The sequence below is a fragment of the Paramisgurnus dabryanus genome, chromosome 9 (genome assembly GCF_030506205.2).
Source record: "Paramisgurnus dabryanus chromosome 9, PD_genome_1.1, whole genome shotgun sequence".
Lineage (NCBI taxonomy): Eukaryota > Metazoa > Chordata > Actinopteri > Cypriniformes > Cobitidae > Paramisgurnus > Paramisgurnus dabryanus.
In genome coordinates, this window is record NC_133345.1 from 38553331 (window position 1) to 38576340 (window position 23010).

A 23010-nucleotide genomic window follows, 5' to 3' on the forward strand; every position below is an offset into this window, starting at 1 on the left:
AGTCTCCCCAACCACATCCTCCTTCATGATCTTTACTTCTTTCTGCTGCAAATGAACGTATATGCAATTTGTATGGTAAGCTTCTTGCGGGCTACCATTTTTAAGAATAATCCCAGTCTTACGTGAAAAATCCAGTCTTGCACGCGTGGCCTCGCGTTGTTTCCTTCGCGCCACTTCTTGCGTGCGTTTTGTTGTGAGACGTAGTTTGCGGACCGGGACAAAGTTTCTACGATTCTTCCTACGGCAAAGTCATGCAGTGTGAAACCCCCTGTCGCCAATCCATCATGCAGTCTGAAACAGCAGCGACTGAACGCTACCGCAGATAGTGAAAACATCTGTGACCCGACAAGTTTTTAAATCATGCAGTCTAAACTCAACATAAGGGGTTGCTTCCGGGATTTATAGATTGTGCAATAGCGCCACCTAGTGGAAAATACGGCGGAAAGACGGATTTCCGGAAAAACGCGTCATTGGCAGGGAACCGTTTCTTTTTATTGACGAGTTAATAAAAACGAGTTAACTCGTCAATGGCGGGGAAAGAGTTAAGATTAAAATGTCAACTGTTTATTGCTGAAACTTGTCAACTCTGTTACTGTAAAACAGAGGTTCTCAAATGTAGTGCTGTTGGTTATTAGCCTTATTTTTCTTATGTTAAATTTAGGGCTGTCAATCGATTCAAATATTTCTAGATCTAGATTATTTGCATGATTGTCATGAGTTAACTCAAGATTAATCACAATTTAATCATTTTAATCTGGTATATATTTACCTTAAGACTTTTCACGTTTTTAATAATCTAATCTAATATGGATGCATTATGCAAATGTATGTTTACAGTATTATTAGTAAAAGAGTTTACTAAAAATAAGAAAAAAGTTAAAGATTTTTTTAAAGGTTCGTAAACAAAATCACCACATTCTTGCCACCAGGGCCTGAAATTAACACCCGACCACACGCCAAATGCGGGTGGATTTTGTAACATTGTCAATAGGGATGTGCATCGATGCATCGCGCTCCCATTAAAAAGACCTGTCTGAAATCGATTCTGAATCGTAAGGCTCCGATTCAGTGTTTCATGCACAGCTTGTGCATGTACTACGGCTCCGTGATCAGTAGGAAGTCCTTATCAATCTAAAATCACTACAAGTTTGACTCGTTTATAACGTGCATTTAAAAAAGCAACACTCGTCAAACACAATCATTTAAAATATTCTTTATTATCATGAAAATACCTGAAACAATCCGAAAAACAGCGATATAAATATTCCTTTAGACATTTCCTGGAATAGTGTTTGGTATACTACTTCTTCTGTGGCACAAATGGTGTTTCTAAGCGAGAGCGCCCCCTGGCTTTTGGATGTGCCTGCATTTCACCGTAATTCATTCAAATTCATTCATTGAGAAAACGCGCATTTGCCCGATTAATTGTCACAACCCTAATTGTCAATCTACCAGCCCCATTGGGGGGTAGCCAATGCGAATTAGTGATGCGCGGGTCAATGTATAAACAACCCACAAACAACCCAATTTTGATGCCTGAAACGCGGTTGGTGTAAATGCAGCATAAGGCTGCCTCTCAATTTATCCAACAACATGCCAGGCCTACGGTCAGAAATTGCACTTTGCGTTAACCGCACGTTAATAAAATTAGTGTTGTTAAAATGAATTTCCGTTAACGTGTTATTAACGTGTTCATTTTGACCGCCCTAGTTTAATTACACAGAATTTGTGATATATTCATGTATTTTATAAAATGCCATAAAACTGAAGCCCCGACACCATTTCGCACGCCCCTCCAGTTTAATAACCACTGCCATAAACCGGTTACCTCCCTATATGAAAATAAATATAGACTAATTTAACTTTAAATGTCACAATGCAACTTGTTAACAGATGTGTTTTGGCAGAATGTATAAAATCTTACAGTAAACGAAAACCTCTATCATTAAACATGCCTGAAAAATCTTTACATTTCGCACTCTCAACAGCTGGCATTTTTAAAGTAAATGACATGTCTTCTCTTAATCTTTAGTTTCGCGAATATTGATGTTTATGATCTGTTATCTCTCTTTTAGTGTGCTGTACATGTGTGTATTAGGCTTGTGTGGATGTGGGAATGTTTTCTTACAGATGGAGAAGAGGTGCTGAACATTTGAGAGATAGAGAGTCATAGAAGCGCTTATCTTTCTTAGATCTGACTGAAGATCAGTTGACTGTCATTGTGAGCATGAAAACCATCCGAGGATTCAACATTCATATCATCGATCTTAAAGTAAAAAACTCTTTTGTCAGCCCAGATTTAGCATCAGAACACAGAAAATTGATGTGCGTCCTTCTCGCAGAGCTCAATTTCCCCCCCAAATCCAAAGATCTGACGGCAAGCTTGTCGATACTTACTTTCTGAGTTCCCTACGAGCAGGTAGAGCCAGGTGAACAGGATGATGAAACTGAGAGAAACCACCAGCAGCTTCAGCTTCCCTCGGCACGGGCAGAGCATCATGGGATTGTGGAGGACCGGACGGGTAAGGAGTGTTCAGGTTGGGGTTACTCTAACACTAGTCTCCTGCAGCATCCTCTCTTCTAAAATAAAACATCAAGAGAAAGAGAGAGAAAGGTCATTTTTTAGTTATACAACAGTTCCAGTCCTCAAATCTAATCGAATGAGTGTTTCTAGAGAGAACCAGACCAACACATGGTCCAAGAAAAGACACCATGCATGGGAAGTTATATTGGTTTATTCTCACTAAAATAAAATAAAAATTGCATGTTTTGGGGAATAACACACCATAAAAATATATGACTGTTTGTATATAATTTGTTTGCTGGATGTCTCTGTAGTTGCCATAAACAGACACAAAAGATTCAAAGCCCATTAAGTGCCATAGCGCTATGTGTACGTTTGTAATTTTTATTTTTTAGGGTAATAAATCTATGCATGACTTACTGAAAGCTGTTGCACTTTTTGCGTACATAGACTTATTCATCAGCATAAAATAAATAAAATGTATGATATCACCAGCTTCGTATAACACATCGTTTGCACAAAACGTTACTTTAAAAAGTCTACCGATCCCATTTGGGTTTAATAATTCATCAGTAAATCCTCAGGGGTACCAGGTTTCTAAAGGCATGAATTTGAGCCGACCAATAAAAGCGTCAGTATGACTGGACAATGCAGATACTAGTATAATAATAAATATTGATCCACTGTTGTTTTCCCTTGTTTGTGCAATTCTGTCTCTGCATTAAAAGTATCACATACCTCCTGGGGGAAATAATGTGTTTATAAACTAAACGCTGTCTAAACTTTCCTGACTCCTTTGTACCATTTCGCACGCAACTTTTCGTCACGTATTCGCGTCTGTCCTCACGCGAGGTGCGCTACAGGACAGCCATTGTTGTTTACAGCACTCTTAATTAAAGAGCAAGCGGTGGGAGGCTCTTCATCACCGCGGCAGACACAGATTAACCACAGGAAAAAAAGAGAAAGACGGCGAGAGCGTGAAAGAGAGACAAAATCGTCTTTGTTTTATTATGAGCTTAATTAATCACGCTTACGTATAATTAGACATACGCCTGCAAGAAACAAGATTGGATGGCGGCGAGAGAAACAGCTTACTAAATGAGAGAAGCTTAAGACGTGAGGGTGACGTTTTTGAGATTATTGCCTTTTGCCCCCGGGATCTGAGAAGTTTTACTGGCACTGACTGTGGCCGCTTCATTTGTGCATTGCAGAGATCTTTGCCGGTTTTTGCTGTCGAGGGGTGATTTTGCTTTACCCTGCTGTTGTAAGCAGGGCTATTATTAAGTTTCTTGGCCAAAGAAAATAATTTAAGCATAAATTACTAGCACAGAAACCCTGAACGTTCTTAAAGGAAACGAAAAAATGTTGTATCTTGTTTCTTTCCCCTTATGTGTGACATTCTTTGGCCCTGTTTCACAAAGTATTAACATTTTAGCATAAACTGCACTGAAAATGTATAAGTCTCAGGTGTGCCTGAAATGTTTCTGAAGTTTCAGCTCAAAATATCCCACGGATCATTTTTTATAGAATGTCCAAAATGCCTCTATTTGGGTGGGAGCAAAAATTGCTGTTTTTAATGTCTGTATGTCTGTAAGTTTTGGTTAAAAATAGATCTGATTCTTGTGAATACAGTCTAAGACAATAGTATCTTTAGCTTCATTAACGCTACAATGTGCTAACAAACACATTTTGGAAAAGCTTTTGGCTAAAATTAATGATACTGCTTTGGTTTAATGGGGATTAAAAAAGATGTACAGGTTGTATTTTTTTTGTTGTATGGTTGTTGTGTTCACACACTGTCAACACACATTTTTGTCCAAACATTTTGTAAAAGTGGATTTTGCATAATATGGGCCCTTTAATCCATTAGCTAACATGAACTTTCAATTAAAAATACTTCTATAGCATTATTAATCTTAACTAATGGTAACATTAGTTAATGCAAAATTATCTAACATAAACAATTGAATTGGTGGTAACTAACATTAAAAGGACACTCCACTTTTTTTTAAATATGCTCATTTTCCAACTCTTTTAGAGTGAAACATTTTATTTTTACCGTTTTGGAATCTATTCAGCCGATCTCCGGGTCTGGAGCTAACACTTTTAGCATAGCTTAGCATAATCTATTGAATCTGATTAGACCATTAGCATCGTGCTCAAAAATGACCAAAGAGTTTTGATTTTGCTGCGTAATATCATTGCGCCTGCTGCAGCCATGTTACGACAGCAAAGTCCTTGATTATTACGCCAGAATGAGAGTGTAGTCCTCCTAGCCATTTACGGCAAGAACATCACAACTTTTAATTTTCCGTTGGTCTTAGTTCATAATGTAACTACAGAAATTTTAACTAGGAAAAATATCGAAAATCTTTGTTTATTTTTGAGCGCAACGCTAATGGTCTAATCAGATTCAATGGATTATGCCAAGAAATCCTTAAAGTGGAGATCAGCTGAATGGATTCCAAAAAGATAAAAATCAAATGTTTAACTATAGGGGAGCTGGAAAATGAGCCTTTAATGTTAGATTAACAGATGCTAAAAAACTATATTGCTCCCTGTTTAATTCATTAGTTAGCTAATGCATTTACTTATTTTAAATAATACAACCTTATTGTAGAGTGTGCCAAAAACTTTTATTTGCGTATGGTGTGCTTTCCAGTTTTTGTCACACTTTGTTTTGTTGTGGATGTGTGGCCACCGTTGGGCTTCTGTTTGATAAATAACATCCTCCATTGCCTGACTTTGCCTTTGTTTGTTTGTTTGCGATCTTCCATGTGGCTCTCTTACACTTAAGGCCTTTCTGAGCACTCCACCGCTTGTTACTGGACACAAACAAACAAACAATTACCACGGCTGCAAAAAATACACAACCTAGTGTGTCTGGCTAGTGGGGAAAAAGCCCAAAATACAAAAGTGCACAGTATGTAACTCTTTTCGTTCTAAGTCCGAGCCCGTGAGTTTACAATAAAGCAAAAATTAAAGGAGTATTCCATTTTCTTAAAAGAAAAATCCAGATAATTTACTTACCACCATGTCATCCAAAATGTTGATGTCTTTCTTTGTTCAGTCGAGAAGAAATTATGTTTTTTGAGGAAAACATTGCAGGATTTTTCTCATTTTAATGGACTTTAATAGAGCCCAACATTTAATACTTAACTCAACACTTAACAGTTTTTTTCAACAGAGTTTCAAAGGACTCTAAACGATCCCAAACGAGGCATAAGGGTCTTATCTAGCGAAATGATTGTCATTTTTGACAAGAAAAATAAAAAATATGCTCTTTTAAACCACAACTTTTCGTCTAGGTCCGGTCCAGCGCAACCTAACGTAAATGCGTAGTGACGTTGGGAGGTCACGTGTTACATATATAAAACGCACATTTGCGGACCATTGTAAACAATAAACTGACACAAAGACATTAATTAGTATCAGTTGAAATACAACAACGTAGGAACGGTCCTCTTTCAACAGATTTGTAAACACTGGGGCGGAGTTTCGCGTTCGTCCTCTGTGACCTCTTGACGTCATGAGGTATTGCGTGAGGTCACGCTGACGCATCACGACCGGATATAGACGAAAAGTTGTGATTTAAAAGAGCATATTTTTTATTTTTCTTGTCAAAAATGACAATCGTTTCGCTAGATAAGACCCTTATGCCTTGTATGGGATCGTTAAGTATTAAATGTTGGGCTCTATTAAAGTCCATTAAAATGAGAAAAATCCTGCAATGTTTTCCTCAAAAAACATAATTTCTTCTCGAGAGCACATACCTGCAGATGAATAGTTAACCTTCAGTAACGGTTGTATGAATTGACCCCAGAAGAGGCAGACGATATAGGAGTGCATTCAACAACATCATCAACAAAAAAATTATTTCAATTATGCTGACGAAATATAGACTACTAGGAATACAAAGAAGTTAACCAAGAAAATCTGCTGACTGACTCACTCGTACATATTACAAAATAACTCACTCATTATTGACCCATGATGCAACATGACTCCTTTATTCATTTGTTATCTACATCATCATCCATCAAATCTCTCTACGGTTCAATAACGTGACACTCATTGTTTCCGAATGCATTTGCTTAAAAAAAATTATGCAGAAGTGTGCGTTGTTTTGATCATCGATTTTAGTAATTTAGTCAATCCCCTGAGACATAAATGCAATGTGACAAGTCAATGTGATGGCAAATCTGTAGTAGAGGTAATCCTGTACTATAATATAATGTCAATTTATATGTTACCTTCAAAATATGCGTTGTGGGTCCAATTAGATGGCACCAGCAGGGTTAAACAGCCAAATCTTTACCTACCCCCAAAAAATTTTTTACACTAAGCACGCAGAACGTGATTCTAGTCCCACAGCATCCTGACAACAGCAGATAAATCTGAATTATTACAGGCAGGCACATACAGCAGCTGCGCTCTGCAAAAACTGAACGATATCTGCTCTTGCCAGCTTTATCTGCGTGAAGAGCCTGAAGATGCGAACGGACAGATCTCTCACCTAATTACATTGAAATCTTTCTGCCTCTTTACTCCTGAGCTCACAGACATCACAGGCATCCCGGTGCTGCACGTCCAGCATTAAAGGTCAGTTGGTCGTAATTCAAAATGGTCAGGTTCTCACTACGTGACCCCTGGCGGTTAGTCTTTCAACTTCTGCCAACAATCTGTGTCCTTAGAGCACCCCTCCAACAAATACTCCTGTGCGCTCTTATTATAAACCAACAGTTAGTGGAGCAAGACAGTAGCTCAGTGGTTAGCACTGTTGCCTTACAGAAACAAAATCCCTTGTTTGAACCTCGGCTTAAGAACAGAGTATAGTCTGTTTTTACGTGTGCGTGAACCTACATACACAAAGCATACAGTACGCGTGCATGTGTACTGCATATGAGGTTGCTAAAAATAACATTATTTTGTGTATTTGGTGTAATGCAATGTCTTTACATGGTTTAAGTTTCAAAACACGCATTATTTTCCACATACCATACATTATTGTTGCTCCTCTATGTCACTGATTTGGCGCGTTGATTTGTACAAAGCTCATCGTTCTGAAAAGTGTGCGATGTGCTGTGATGAGCTATCCAGTGCATTGATTGGCCGAATACGTCTAGCGTGTGATGGAAATGTTACGCCCCTTACCAAAACGCACCGTCTCCATGACAGGGTGGCGGGGGCAATAATGCTACAGGTAAAACAAAAGTTACACTTTCTTTATCTGCATACATTTAGGTGATTCTCGCGAAATTAGACTCATGAGGTGTCATGAAACATTTTGATAAAAAATGTAAATGCTATCAAAATAAGAAGCATACAGTTACAAACATCTCTTCATGTGCTGTTTTGCACCTAATTTCAAATGACATCATACAAATCAATTTTGTTGTTTTTTCCACATTTAAGGGAAAATATTTTCATTACCGCTACGTGTCAATGACTGGATTTTGGTTCTTTGACATGGAAAATTTATAATTTAAAAATCTAAAAAAAATCTAAAAAGCTTCAGTGCATTTTATACTATAAAAAAGACCAATGTTCTCATCCTCCACAACAATTTTTAATCATTGTTCATGAAAAAAAAAATAGTTGGAAGGGACATAATTGACTGTGACACACAAGATGGCTACCAGGTAAGCAGTTCTTATTTTTTCTCTCCAGATAAAAGTTGACATTTTGTTTGTCATAGTACCTAGACAACTTTTTAGTTCTCATTACCGAAACATGAGTTTGTAAATGCATATATTTAATGGAATATCATGTTGCGGTAATGATAATTTTTTATAATAATAATCTAAAAAATTTAAATAATTCTTTAGGAAATATTTTTTAAATCCTCTAAAAATAATGGTTATAGTAAGTTCAGACCTTAATCTTATGTGCAAAAAAAAATTGGCTTCAAGGGCTTTTTAAAAATTCTGATGCTGGACACCTACTAAATCTGGATTTCAAGAGACTCACTCATTTGGGCGGTGTTATGCAAATCTTCCCACTCAGTGACGTAGATAATCGGGAGCATGTTTGAATGAGATATTTTAGTAAGGTGTGGATGAGCCTTTACTTTAAAAAAAAAAAAAAGGGGTTTGTGACTTTAATCTTTGCGACTTTACGGATCTTCTATATGCAAACAGCTTTTAAAACTCTAAAGACGAAGGAAAACATGAAATCGCACCCTTTAAAAAAATATGACAGCATATGAGTGATGGAATATGACTGGGATGTCTGTATTATTCAGGGTCTTTTCAACAAGACTGTGGCATTACATATTTACAAAAGCAGCATGTGGATCTTTTAAATAATTTGAAATGTTACACCTAACATGCATCTCAGACTTTTGAATTAGTAAACTTCTACAAGATACGAATTCTTCTTTATATAAAATAATGTATGCTTCTCAAAAACAGATCTCAAGAAAAGCTGAGCATAAACATGTTAAGATTTTTTTTATCAAAGATGCTTGCAATTATGTCCATGTTAAAATGTATCTTCTATCCCAGCTCTTAGTAAGCCATTTATTGTTTGTTTAAGCATCCAAAAGTGCAAGACTACCTGTCTGAAAATGTCATTCTTTTTTAAATCCTATTTGGCAGTGACATTGATGCATAAATTACTTTTACAAAATCCCTGATATTTCAAGAATCCAAACAATTTGTTTTTCCATAAAACAGAATCTAGGTGTTGCACCTGTTTTTCCGAAAACCCGGTAGGCGGCACCCCCCCTCCTTTTGTATTGGCACAGGTAAGTTGACATCTGATTCTTTCATAGCTAGAGGTCTGATCATCAACACATAAATCTCTTATCTGCTGCTTTTTAATATTCTCTGAACAGAGCGGGAGCAAGGATGAGACAACATCACCTCAGGGCTCGTCTCTACTGCATGTGGGAGTAGAAAGGCTCAAATGCTTTGGATGTGAGGTCACATTGGGCGTTTGCTCTCACTTTTCACTTTTTTGTCTTATATTACAAAAACCAGCCTATTCTTGCTTTCTTCCTGTAATAGAAATTGGCAAACTCTCTACTCAAATGCTAAACTGCTGCCTCAGCCGAATCTGGACAACTTTCCAAGCAGGAAATGCATGTGTTTTACAGCTTTTGTTGAAGGTGCCTTTTAATAGTCACTTTATTGAGGAACGTTAAAATGCATGGCTTTTAAAAGGTGACAGCCCTCCACCCAAAGCATCCATTAAACGAGAGAGAAAGTAAAAGAGGAAACAAAAGAAGCGAGAGAGAGAGACAGTATAAGATGCAGAGCGAGGGGTCGGGAAGGCTATCTGGACGGCTTTCATAGGGATCTTTTGTCGAACAGGCAACAAGACCCTGCAGTCCTGCTCGACAGGGACAGGTGCACTAGTAAAACAGAAATTACTGTGCTTGGCTGAGTGGAGGGGATTGAAATACTATACACAACACTCAGACCCCAGTGGCTTTTATAGCCTACATACTCATCTCATCTGCAGTAGGGCCATACACATTAAACCAGTGAGCCCCTTTTAGTGCACTCCAGTATTGATCGGGATGAATAAACAGTCCATACGCCCTCTTATCTGAAAATCCACTTATCAACCTATATCAAAGTTCCATGAATGCATGAAAGGACATCAGCAGTCCTGTAATAGCTAACATACCTCCATACACACACTTTCAACCTTATTTTCTACAAAATGCAAGCGCATAAGTTTCAGAGAAAGGAGGTTTGGTGTGGGTAAATGCCAGGGTTGCACTGGGTAACCTGTTACTAAGGTCTTAAAGCTTTATGGATGCTAAAATATAAAATTTTTATCTGAGTATATTATGCCAAGACAAACAAGTAAGGCATTTGTCAAATGGTTTCTTTGAATACCTGGTTTTAGCAACATTGGCTCAAACAATGGCATGAATTACATTTAGATTAAAACATTTTATTCAAAGTGACTTACAATGCATTCAAGCTATACATTTTATCAGTATGTATTCCTAGGAATCGAACAAAGTACCTATAAGGAACTCACGCCACAAGGCGGCCATGTTTGAAACACCTCTTGGCAGTTATTTCAGTCATGCAAAACTAAAGTCCCACGTTCTTGAATGGGGAAAGACAGATTTCTCTAAAATTACATGTTTAGGTCACAATTAACCTTAAAGGCGGGGTGCATGATTGTTGAAAAACATTTTGGAAAAGGGAGTCGGGCACAGTACCAAAACACACTTGTAGCCAATCATCAGTAAGGGGCGTGTCTACTAACCGGTAACGTTACCTGGGTTGTGTATGTGTGGGGCGGGTCTAACAAAAGAAGGTCCACATTCTGTTGGGGTAGGGACGTGTTTATTTTGGTAATTTTAAATGAAAACATTGGCTTTAACAGGTGCATCAGCTCGTTTTGAGTTTTGGGGGGTGAAAAGGTGATGTATACCTTCAAATTAATGTTTAAATCTTGTTTTAAAGACCACACTTTAAGTTTTTCATGGAAGTGTCTGGAGGTGAAAAATTACATTTAAAAAATTTTGTATTACATTTATTGTAATAAATTTAAAAAATGCAATAAAGTATATATTTTATAAATAAAATTATCACAAAAAATAAGGTTTGTGTCACACTTTTAGTGGTTCTACCAACAACAGCCACTAGGTGTCAACAGTTTGCTGCATACTCTTATCACAAATTAATAAATTACCGTCACTGCATTATTATTACCGCTAAAATGTTTTGAAATATGAAAACTACATTATTAAACCCAAGGATATATAGTTTTTTCATGATAGATAAAAATTTACATGCAAAATATTGAAGTAAGCTCAGTTGTCCCGCTCACAGGACAGCGCCAGTTAAGATTTCTGTACAATACTTTTTTGTTTCTTATGCTCAAAATGTGGAAAAAAACACAACATGTAAGCTACAATGCATATGTACAATTGTTTCACATGACTGTACCAAGTCCCTCCCACAGAAAGTCTTCATTGACTTATGATTGGTCTTTTTTAACTCATTCCCTGCCAGCCATTTTTTTTTTTTTTTAAAGAGTTAACTAGAAGGCAGGACTTCTCTCGTCACATTGAGCATTGCATTGTGCCCTGTTTATAGTAATAGTGGAGTGCTCATTCTTATTTTCAATATCTTTGAATCAAACCTCTAACATTTGTGCTGCTAACACAATGCTCTACTAATTCAGCGAGAGGAGCCACACTACCACCATTGTGCACTGAGAAAGACATTTAATCCTAGGTTATTACATTGGGATTGTTCCAGTAAGTCACTTTGAATAAAAGCGTTTGCCATGGCCACTTTGATGAATATTTAACATATTAATCTTTGGCTTTGTCATGCATATGTTGGGTGCTGTGCAGGGCAGGTGGAAAACCCAGAGCTTCGCTGCATCCGTAAGTCCCAGTATGATAATCTCTATGTAGACGGCCCACAATTAAAGTGGCATTGCCCTTTAAAATGAGGGACTTTGTCATTGTGAATATAATCACAAAGAAGATGTTGCTGATTGAAGTACAAATCAATACGTGGGCAGTCCTGGATTTCTAGGGTCTAGCTAAGTGCCAATCACAAATCACTACAATGACTGTAGTCAAAGGTGTGGACCCATATTGACAACCCACTTAAGTGTCTTATGTTTCTTCAGGGTTGTTTCAAATGTAATGAGTTAACTACCTATGCAGCAAGGCATAAAAGGCACCAACATTTGTTGAAATCTAAAGCATCACTGCATTATCCTTTTGGGACATGGCAATCCCAGAATGTACTGAAATGTGTTTATACATAATGTTACGTGTAATGTAATGTACGATCATTTCTGCTTATTAAATTCAGTCACTTATGATGTTCTAGGATAGCTAGGATGCCTTAGAAAGCAGCTGCTTATGTTGGCAATAGACAATGAGACAGTTAAAAAATTCTTGAAACCGAGCATCAGTGTATGATGGACCAATAGCATGAAATTATTAAAATTCTTGTACACAGACTTGTTGGGTGCCGGCTTTAGGCTAAACAACACTAACATTGCCAAAAACGAATACATTACATTTTTACAAGTTTTGGCTTTTTTAACATGACAACAGCGTTTTGATGTCCTTAAATTGTGACTTTTAAGAAAAAAAATAAGATAAAAAAAATACACCGCTATTGTTTCTATTGATATGACCAAAGTGGATTCTGTTAAAATGTTGGAGGCATGTGCATGCGTATAACATGTTCAGTCTACAGGCATGCATGAGTCCTTAACAACCATAACAACAATGGCGGCCTACAGGACTGTGTTTGTGCTATTCAAGGCAAAAAACAAATTTCTTTAGCCAAAAATGTATTTTAAATATATGAGACATGAATTTTGTAGAAAGTAAAGCTTATTTAAATATATTTTCCAATTTTAAAATATATTTAGTATGAACCTTACCCGTATGGCGAAATAAATAAATAATTTTTTATATTTATATTTTTATATATATATATATATATATATATATATATATATATATATATATATATATATATATACAGTCTTGTTCAAAATAATAGCAGTACAATGTGACTAACCAGAATAATCAAGGTTTTTAGTATATTTTTTATTGCTACGTGGCAAACAAGTTACCAGTAGGTTCAGTAGATTCTCAGAAAACAAACAAGACCCAGCATTCATGATATGCACGCTCTTAAGGCTGTGCAATTGGGCAATTAGTTGAATTAGTTGAAAGGGGTGTGTTCAAAAAATAGCAGTGTGGCATTCAATCACTGAGGTCATCAATTTTGTGAAGAAACAGGTGTGAATCAGGTGGCCCCTATTTAAGGATGAAGCCAACACTTGTTGAACATGCATTTGAAAGCTGAGGAAAATGGGTCGTTCAAGACATTGTTCAGAAGAACAGCGTACTTTGATTAAAAAGTTGATTGGAGAGGGGAAAACCTATAAAGAGGTGCAAAAAATGATAGGCTGTTCAGCTAAAATGATCTCCAATGCCTTAAAATGGAGAGCAAAACCAGAGAGACGTGGAAGAAAACGGAAGACAACCATCAAAATGGATAGAAGAATAACCAGAATGGCAAAGGCTCAGCCAATGATCACCTCCAGGATGATCAAAGACAGTCTGGAGTTACCTGTAAGTACTGTGACAGTTAGAAGACGTCTGTGTGAAGCTAATCTATTTTCAAGAATCCCCGCAAAGTCCCTCTATTAAAAAAAAGGCATGTGCAGAAGAGGTTACAATTTGCCAAAGAACACATCAACTGGCCTAAAGAGAAATGGAGGAACATTTTGTGGACTGATGAGAGTAAAATTGTTCTTTTTGGGTCCAAGGGCCACAGGCAGTTTGTGAGACGACCCCCAAACTCTGAATTCAAGCCACAGTACACAGTGAAGACAGTGAAGCATGGAGCATGATATGGGCATGTTTCTCCTACTATGGTGTTGGGCCTATTTATCGCATACCAGGGATCATGGATCAGTTTGCATATGTTAAAATACTTAAAGAGGTCATGTTGCCCTATGCTGAAGAGGACATGCCCTTGAAATGGTTGTTTCAACAAGACAATGACCCAAAACACACTAGTAAACGGGCAAAGTCTTGGTTCCAAACCAACAAAATTAATGTTATGGAGTGGCCAGCCCAATCTCCAGACCTTTATCCAATTGAGAACTAGTGGGGTGATATCAAAAATGCTGTTTCTGAAGCAAAACCAAGAAATGCGAATGACTTGTGGAATGTTGTTAAAGAATCATGGAGTGGAATAACAGCTGAGAGGTGCCACAAGTTGGTTGACTCCATGCCACACAGATGTCAAGCAGTTTTAAAAAACTGTGGTCATACAACTAAATATTAGTTTAGTGATTCACAGGATTGCTAAATCCCAGAAAATTTTTTTTTTTGTACAAAATAGTTTTGAGTTTGTACAGTCAAAGGTAGACACTGCTATTTTTTTGAACACACCCCTTTCAACTAATTGCCCAATTGCACAGCCTTAAGAGCGTGCATATCATGAATCTACTGAACCTACTGGTAACTTGTTTGCCACGTAGCAATAAAAAATATACTAAAAACCTTGACTATTCTGGTTAGTCACATTGTACTGCTATTATTTTGAACAAGACTGTATATATATATATATATTCTTGGAACCGAGGTTCCAAGCTTATATTTCTCCTGGCCAAAATATAAAAGTTTATATAAAATATAACCTTTTTTTGCAGTTTTGCAGTTGAAAAGTCAACATTTGAAGTGGATCAAAAAAGTTAATCAAAGTGATCCTATGACAAAAATGTGGGTTAAAGGACAACTTTTCTGAAAGGTTTTAATCCACTTAAAATATTGACTAGTGTATATTCCATTTAAATCCTTTCAAACCTGTTATGCTTACAGGTTTGCAACATACAAAGTTTTTCTCCAATGCAATGTGAATATAAACGCTTTAAATACATTTTGTTGTTTAAAATATATTTTAAAAATATACAAAAAATGGCTAAATAATGAACAAACACACAGGACACTCCGTATGGCGAAATAAATAAATAAATAACTTATATATAAAACACACAGGACACTCCGAACACATATTTTGAATTTGCGCCCTTTGGATGAGAAGACACTGGCCGACACTGTTCATTACAAAGCAACATCGCCAACTAGTGGTCTGCCATGCATAATACATAATACGTTTTTATCAGTTTTCATGTTTCAGTGTAAACAGGTATTGTGGTGTGTATGCAAAATTTTTGTACAATCGTTGTAGTGTAAATAAGTCCCAGATCTAGCCAACTTTCTGATTAGTGATTATCATCATCTAAAAGGTCTCTTTCCCTCTTTAAGCCACCTGAGGAAAACTGACAGCCATTAAGAATTTCTCTCCAGTTGCTTTGGTGCAAGAGATCATGGGATATCATTCATAAAGACTCAGTGTGGGAGTCTGTCCCCATGTCTGATTCTTTGTGCATTAGCGGGGCTAATCTTCAAAACCACTGCTCTCTCCCTTCATCGCTCAATCCCTTTCTTTGCACTTAATATCTCCTCACATGCTTTAGTTGTCTCTTTGAGCTTTAAAACCTGGCTAATCTTTCTCTCGTCTCAGCTAGGAAACCAAATCAGCTTCTATCTCTCAATGTCTTATGGTTTTTCAAAAAATCCTACAAAGCCGTAATAACATGTCTGTGTGTGTGTGTGTGTGTATGTGTGTGTGTGTGTGTGTGTGTGTGTGTGTGTGTGAGAGAGAGAGAGAGAGAGAGAGAGAAGGAGAGAGAGAGAGAGAGAGAGAGAGAGAGAGAGAGAGAGAGAGAGAGAATTCCCTCCTCTCCAGTACTTTAAGAAGAGTTATGATTCAGCTGTGCATTACTGAAAGTTCCCTTAGGAATCTAAACAGCCCACCAAGATTTTGGGGAATGAACTGGTCATCCACCAATGCCTTGCTTTTTTATGTTACATTTACTCTCATTTCAAAGTGTTTATTTGTCAAAAAGTAAGCATTAATTTTATGATATAGCCTCCTTTAGGGAAATGTACCATGCATGCCCTATATTAAACACAAGAAACACTGGAACTGGGACACATTGGATGATTTTTACATCTTAAACGATTTTTAAATCCATGGGAGACCACAGACATATGGTGTCAATCGATTTTTAACAGCATAATCCTCAGATCACACATACGTGATGACTGTAGTAACGATTTTAAAGTGATGCAAGATCTCACAGAAACACGAGATCAAACGTGAGTTGAGAAAAACAAATGTTATGGTAGTTCTATAACACATTATAAAAGCACTTGTACTGTTGCCAAAGCTGTCCAAATCAATATAATTTCTGGATACTCCTCTTTCATGTCATGTTTGTGAGTGTCTTGTTTCAGCTATAAAAGCATTCAATATTCAATTAGGGCTTGCACGCTCTCATTGGCTATTGCAGTTGTCATGTCGGGGGGCAGCCCGATCAAGCGCTGTAAACAGTGGTGGCTGAAGACTTCTTTTGTATGTATGTATCCCGTCATGTGTGTGGTTCGTTATTTCAAAATATGAGTTCTGCGCGTCGAGTGAACCTATGTGCATCACGGGTCTTGTCAAAATAAGTGCCTGCTGCAGACACGTCTAAAGGGTTTATGATAAAAGAGACACTCGTGTTTGCCATATACTCAAATAATCTCATGCATAATCAGAGTTTACTGTTAAGGGAGTGTCTTGCGTTTATTTTGTGAACGTGAGCGTCTCTTTTATCATAAACGGTTTTGACCCGTGTGCAGCAGGCACTTATTTTGACAAAACGTGATGAACATGGTTCACATGATGCAACAAACACATATTTTGAAAACACAACAACACACATGACACTCTGAAGACATATTTTGAATTTGTGCCCCTCAGAAGGGCAGTCACCAGCCGCCACTGGTCTCTTTTATCATAAACCATTTCGAAGCGTGTGCAGCAGGCTTGTATTTTGACATGACGCACAAGGTTCACATGACACAACAAATATTTTGAATTTGCACCCCTCGAAATAGAAGTCACCGGATGCCACTGGTTGTAAATACCAAACGTGTTGGATATTTATCATTTGGGATCGGGGAGGCTCCAACAACAATCAGTAGCAGCAAAATAATCACAATGACATCAGCATAAGCTGGTGAGCTGGTTTTAGCTGGTATTGCTGGTGTAGCAAGCTGGTCTAGCTGTGTTTTGGTCACTTTTAAGCTGGTCTAGCTGGACTTAAATGGTCAGGCTGGAAGACCAGCTGATCCACCAGCTTGACCAGCTTTGCCAGGCTGGGTGGACCAGCTTAGACCAGCTACTGCCACCTAAAACCAGCTACCAGCTTATGCTGGTCTTTGCTGGATTTTTCAGTAGGGACAGCGGAGGTGTTTTTTGGACAAAAAAATAAGGTTTTATAAAAACACTAATCAGGTCACGCTCACTTTCGATCATCGAGGGTGCAAATCGGGCTTAACATTTTTACGTGTGTGGCCAGCCTAACTGACTCCTACTGTTGAATTGAATTCAGAAAATAGAAAAACAGTGACAAACTTGATGAAAAATGTGTCTTTATGACAACATAACTGTTTAGATCAATAACAAACTACTCTTACATGTTTGACTATGCACAATGCGCGGCCTCTGTGGGCATTTGTAAGCATTTTGTAAGTTTATTTTAATAACAAAATCTTTGGTATTCAGTTTGTGCTGCTATAATCCGGCACGGTCTGTTGTGCGAGTTAATCATAGTTGTGTATTGCTTCAGTTTTATACTGAATATCAATGGACATGTGTTTCGACTTCAGTTTAAGCTCTGATTTAAGACAGCATATTTTTCGTCTGCCTTCTGTGCACTTTATTATCTACATGGAAGACCAGAGGGAACACTGATCGTGTTTGAAGCATTCGTGAGCCCTTTAAATCCCAATGAAAAATAGCATTGGAGGTGTATCAACAGCTGTACAAAAAAGAGACTTCAGGGGAATTTTAGATGAATGTGCTAACTAAGTTGACTTTGACTTGTTCCAGATAAATCCAAGTAAAGCCACACTGATAATGAGCTACACTTTAAAAAAATAAAGGTACAAAGCTGTCACTGGGCCAGTACACTTTAAAAAAGGTCCTAATATGTACCATTTAGGTACAAATATATATCTTTGAACTGTCAATATATACATTTGAATTACTAATATGCAGTCTTTGGTTACAAGGGTGTACCTTTTTGAAAGGGTACTGTCCAACCTTTTGTATCTTTATTTCTGAGAGTGAAATGCTGAATTTAAAGGGAAATTCCGCCTTGAAATGATCCTAGGGTTAATAACAAACGTGTACCGAGTTCGACCGTTCACTGGAGTTTGTTTTCATGTTAGTCTAACGTGACCAGTGTTATTGCTAAACGCAAATTAGCATGTTATGGTAGCCTTCGGGGCATCAGTGCATTAAAAACGAAATCGCTATGTCTATACTACTAATAATGCTCAAAATAACCCCACACTTACACTGTAGCACAATGAGGGTCTCTATATGTAAACCGAAGCATTGAGAACTTTGCAAGTGTACAGGCAGTTTATTAAAAATAAACACTTACCGTTCACGTCTGGATCACATATCCATGCGGGCGCCATCTTGGGAAAACTGAACTCTCGCGTGAAAGCACAACACCTGTTCCACAACAACAGGCAACAACGTTTCACGCGAGAGTTTAGTTTTCCCAAGATGGCGCCCGCATGGATATGTGATCCAGACGTGAACGGTAAGTGTTTATTTTTAATAAACTGCCTGTACACTTGCAAAGTTCTCAATGCTTCGGTTTACATATAGAGACCCTCATTGTGCTACAGTGTAAGTGTGGGGTTATTTTGAGCATTATTAGTAGTATAGACATAGCGATTTCGTTTTTAATGCACTGATGCCCCGAAGGCTACCATAACATGCTAATTTGCGTTTAGCAATAACACTGGTCACGTTAGACTAACATGAAAACAAACTCCAGTGAACGGTCGAACTCGGTACACGTTTGTTATTAACCCTAGGATCATTTCAAGGCGGAATTTCCCTTTAACTATCTGCAGTTTTTAACATTACAATCTCTGTCGTGAATACGGTAGTAAGGAGCTTCATGTTGACCTGTAGGCACTTTTTTAAGTAAAACAGGCAGTCACATGACAAAAGTCCACCGAGCTAATGCTAATTAAAATGTAAATCATTAAGCCATTGTTTTAAACGTAACCATTCATATGGGAACACAGGTTGCCCGGTTAAATGGCTTCCCAGAGCCAACACACGCATTTGTTTTTCATCATTATTGAGACGTTCAACTGACTTCCTATGTTTTTATACTAAGCTTGTGTCATTTACATTTCTGCCAACATTTTGTTTACCTTTTATCCAAAGCGTCTAACAGCGCATTACATTTTAGACTATAAGCCTAAGCCTAAGCCTAATTAAACCTGCTTTATAAAATATAAACCATTACTTAGTGTACATATGAATAATGTTTCTAATTACAATTATGCATCCAAAGCTGTGCATTCAAACTATACATTTGCTTGTTCCCTAAGAATCAAACCTATGAGCTGTACAGAGCTTTCTTTAGATGTTACACAAACCTACCACAAACTCTCTTGCATTAAGACATCATTTAGTGCATGCATTAACTTGTTTTCCTTTTGGGCACAGTTGTCCAATGCACACACATACCTTTATCTAGCTTTTGAAATGAGTATACAATAACCATCTATTGTTTAATAAAGTAAATATAATGTACATATGAATCATTTATTTACATGTATGCATCTAAAGACCATTCAAACTACATTTGATCACTATGTGTGTTACCTGTGAATGCAACACAGCACCATTTGAGCGACTAATGCAATGCTCCACCATTTATGCTGCAATTTTTACAGTTTTATCTTTGAATGACCTCTGAAAGGAAGGTTTTGTGAGATTCACCTCCAGTGACCATAACCCCTCACGGGAACACACGTCCCCACCTCAGCAAACACCACACACCCATTAGACAACAAATACACCTTTAGACCATTCTATAAACTTTTGTAAAGCTATGCTATGGTGTATGTACCACAAAAACAAGGACAATTTTGCAAAGTGGAGAATAAAAGAAATAGCTGGAGAATAATAGCTCGGTGTACAATAGAAGGCAGAGTCATATCAGCAGGGAGAAACCCAGAGAGAGAGAAAACAGAAGCCACATAAACAAAGCCTGCATTCAGAAAACTGAAAGAACAAACTTATCTTTACCTCTCTACTCAGTGCCAAGGCCAACTCTACCTCTCTTTCCTTCTTTCTTTCTCTTTCTTTTCTTCTTTTCTGCAGTCTGAATGCATGTGATGATGGTCTAACAGCCGAATAAAATTACAGCCGAGTTTCTGAAACACTACTAGCAAACTTTGTACCGTCTTACCTGGTTTGTGTGTGTCTGGAGAAGACAAACTCCTCCTCCTTTACCCCCGCCTCTGCTAGCGTGCCACGGCAGGTTCACATTCAGATCAAAGGCGCACTCGCTCTCTTGCTGTCTTTCTTTAAATCTCCTTTTTATGCTTTAAAGTGTGTAGTAATTGCTTTTAAAGTTGCTTTACTATTGGTGCACACGGAAAAACCTTCCAGTCTCTTCTTCGAGCATGCACACCTGCTTTACTGACCGCCTTTGGCTTTTTCTCAATGACTGGTCCCTCCTCTGTCCTTCCTCCTAGTTGTGAGATAACTTGGCGTGTACATGAGAGAAATAATGGGGGAAGGGTGTCACCTTCCAAATCACTGGTAATGCATGACAAAAGATGGGGTGTTTAGGAATGTGGGTGTCTGGGGAGCTCGCAGACCAGCAACATGATCCTGCTGAGAAGAGTGCATGTGCACGCAGACAGTAGCTGCAGTCAATGTAAACTGAAGTAATCTAGTATTCTTATCAGCTTGCTTTGTCATTCAGATGTCAACAGATTCTCATTATGTGCTTTACTAACAGCAAACAGCCTGGATAGTCTTTTAATGAAACACGATGTTTCCATCTTGTACTCTGTACCGGATGCAATACTACATCATTATTTTTTCACTACACTTCTGGTTAGCAAGCTGTTGGGATTACTTGTACAATAAGCTAGAAAGAAAACTTTGAAAAGAACAATGTTGAATCGTCCTGTCTGCTGCCTTAATAAATGTTCCTGCTCTCAATGTGCATGATTCGTTATTGCATGTTGTTCTTATAAAATAAATTTCAGCAAAATGGAATTTCATCCTTTAACTTTGAAACAACTTTCTTATCTGATGATGTAATCAAGGCCATGTGGGCCAAGATACATACTATTAGCCAATAATATTAATCCAGTCATCCAAACCATCAAATCCCAACCATCGGATCAATCAAAATCTTCCATCGTAAATTATTTGGCAATATTTGGCTATTTTGTGATTATCTGTAACATCTATGGGAATAAATTCCAGAGTGCATTCTGTGTAAATGTAAACCTGTTCTCGGATTGACCCCGGGATGGGGACTAAAGTGCAAGTAATAGCCGTGCGTTAGGTCTATGCCAGTGTTCTTCACTCCCAATCCTGGAGAGCCGGTGCCCTGCAGAGTTTAGCTCCAACCTTAATCAAACACACCTGCAAGTTAATCAATGTCTTCATGATCACTAGAAAATCACAGGTAGGTGTGTTTGATGAAGGTTGGAGCTAAACTCTGCAGGGCACCGGCTCTCCGGGATTGGGAGTGAAGAACACTGGTCTATGCCATAGGTTATCTGTAGGCTGACACGCACTTGGTCAAAATTTAAAAGCGCATCTGTTCTACGTGGACCGTAAGCACTGTGATTGGTCAATCAGAACTCCTTCTGTCAGCTAAAGAAAAACTGTGTTGCATTTCTTCATAGACATTTCCGTTTGCGACTGTAAAAACAAAGATGGTCCAAGTTGTGGAGTGATTTAACTCAAACTGCTTCTTCTTTGGCAATTGCGCTGCTACTGTGGTTACAGGCGTGGATACTGCCAACCAGTGGTCTGCATGTGTGTTTGCATGTCGACACGGACAACGACGCAGACGTATATATGAAAACCGGCGCGTAGGCTACGCCAAAAGGACCTACGCACAACTATAATGAGCCCTTTATGCCACATCCATACAAAGCCAGAGCTTTCCCTATCTGTAAGCATGGCATCATCTCAAGATATATCTGCATACACATGAATAACCCTAATCCAACTTCTAACCCATACATGCCAAACAAGTATGTAGTGCTGTAATTCTGCCACAGAGATAAACAAAAATGGAGAAAACTTGAAGCATGCGCAAAAACCTTGCTGTTGTTCATAATCATTTGTTGCTCACCATAGTAGCAAACAAGCAAAATATTTGGATTTAGTAAAGCTAAATTTGATATACACAAGCATGTGGTCTGCCATTGTTGTGTGACAGAGGTGTCTGACAAGGGTCAAGACTTGGGGTGATGACATCACTGTATCACACAATATAAAGATTTGCTGTACACACGAACCCGCAAGGATGTTGTGTTTAGATTTTTCCACTCTTGGACAAAAAAAAATGTGGGTTTGGGTTTCCAAAACATCCATTTGGACGAAACACAAATATGATACAAAAATGTGTATGTATACAGCTAAACCCATCTCCGTGTGGACGGGCACCGAGTAACATTTTCAAGATCAGTCCTAGATCCCATCCTAACACAAGGCAGGAACAATATCGTGGGCATGTCGTAGTGAAGACACACGTGTCATCGCAATGACATATCTTTTAACTCTTTGACCCTGGGTTATAAATGCAGATCGACATTCACAACAAAAAATGTCTACAAACTGGAATAAAGCAGAGATCAGGGAGCTCCTCACTATCAGCCCTGAAGTTGAGATCGGACTCCAGCTTAAATTATTGTACACGATGTGCTAGTTTATGATCGAGAGCGAAATTGCAGATCATAAGCAAACTAAAGACTCTTTTGAATTACATTTTTTACAGATGTCACGGGATCTTTATGGGATGTGTGTGAAAAATTTTAATGAACAAAAAAAAAACAA

The 23010-nt window shown here is 37.9% G+C and overlaps 1 protein-coding gene across 8 annotated transcripts in view; it reads right to left on the reverse strand.

Annotated features, from left to right (window-relative positions):
- The window catches only part of large2 (LARGE xylosyl- and glucuronyltransferase 2), a 142791-nt gene that overhangs the window by 12541 nt on the left and 107240 nt on the right, over window positions 1-23010 (reverse strand). For 6 of the 8 annotated variants that reach the window (XM_065282814.2, XM_073815830.1, XM_065282815.2 and 3 more), the window contains one exon: window positions 2398-2580. In XM_065282814.2, coding sequence (XP_065138886.1) covers window positions 2398-2500 — 103 coding nt within the window. In that variant the 5' untranslated portion in view covers window positions 2501-2580. Of the gene's footprint in view, window positions 1-2397; window positions 2581-20226; window positions 20383-23010 lie in introns of those variants that run through there. The other 2 variants (XM_065282813.2, XM_073815831.1) reach the window with 2 other exon arrangements.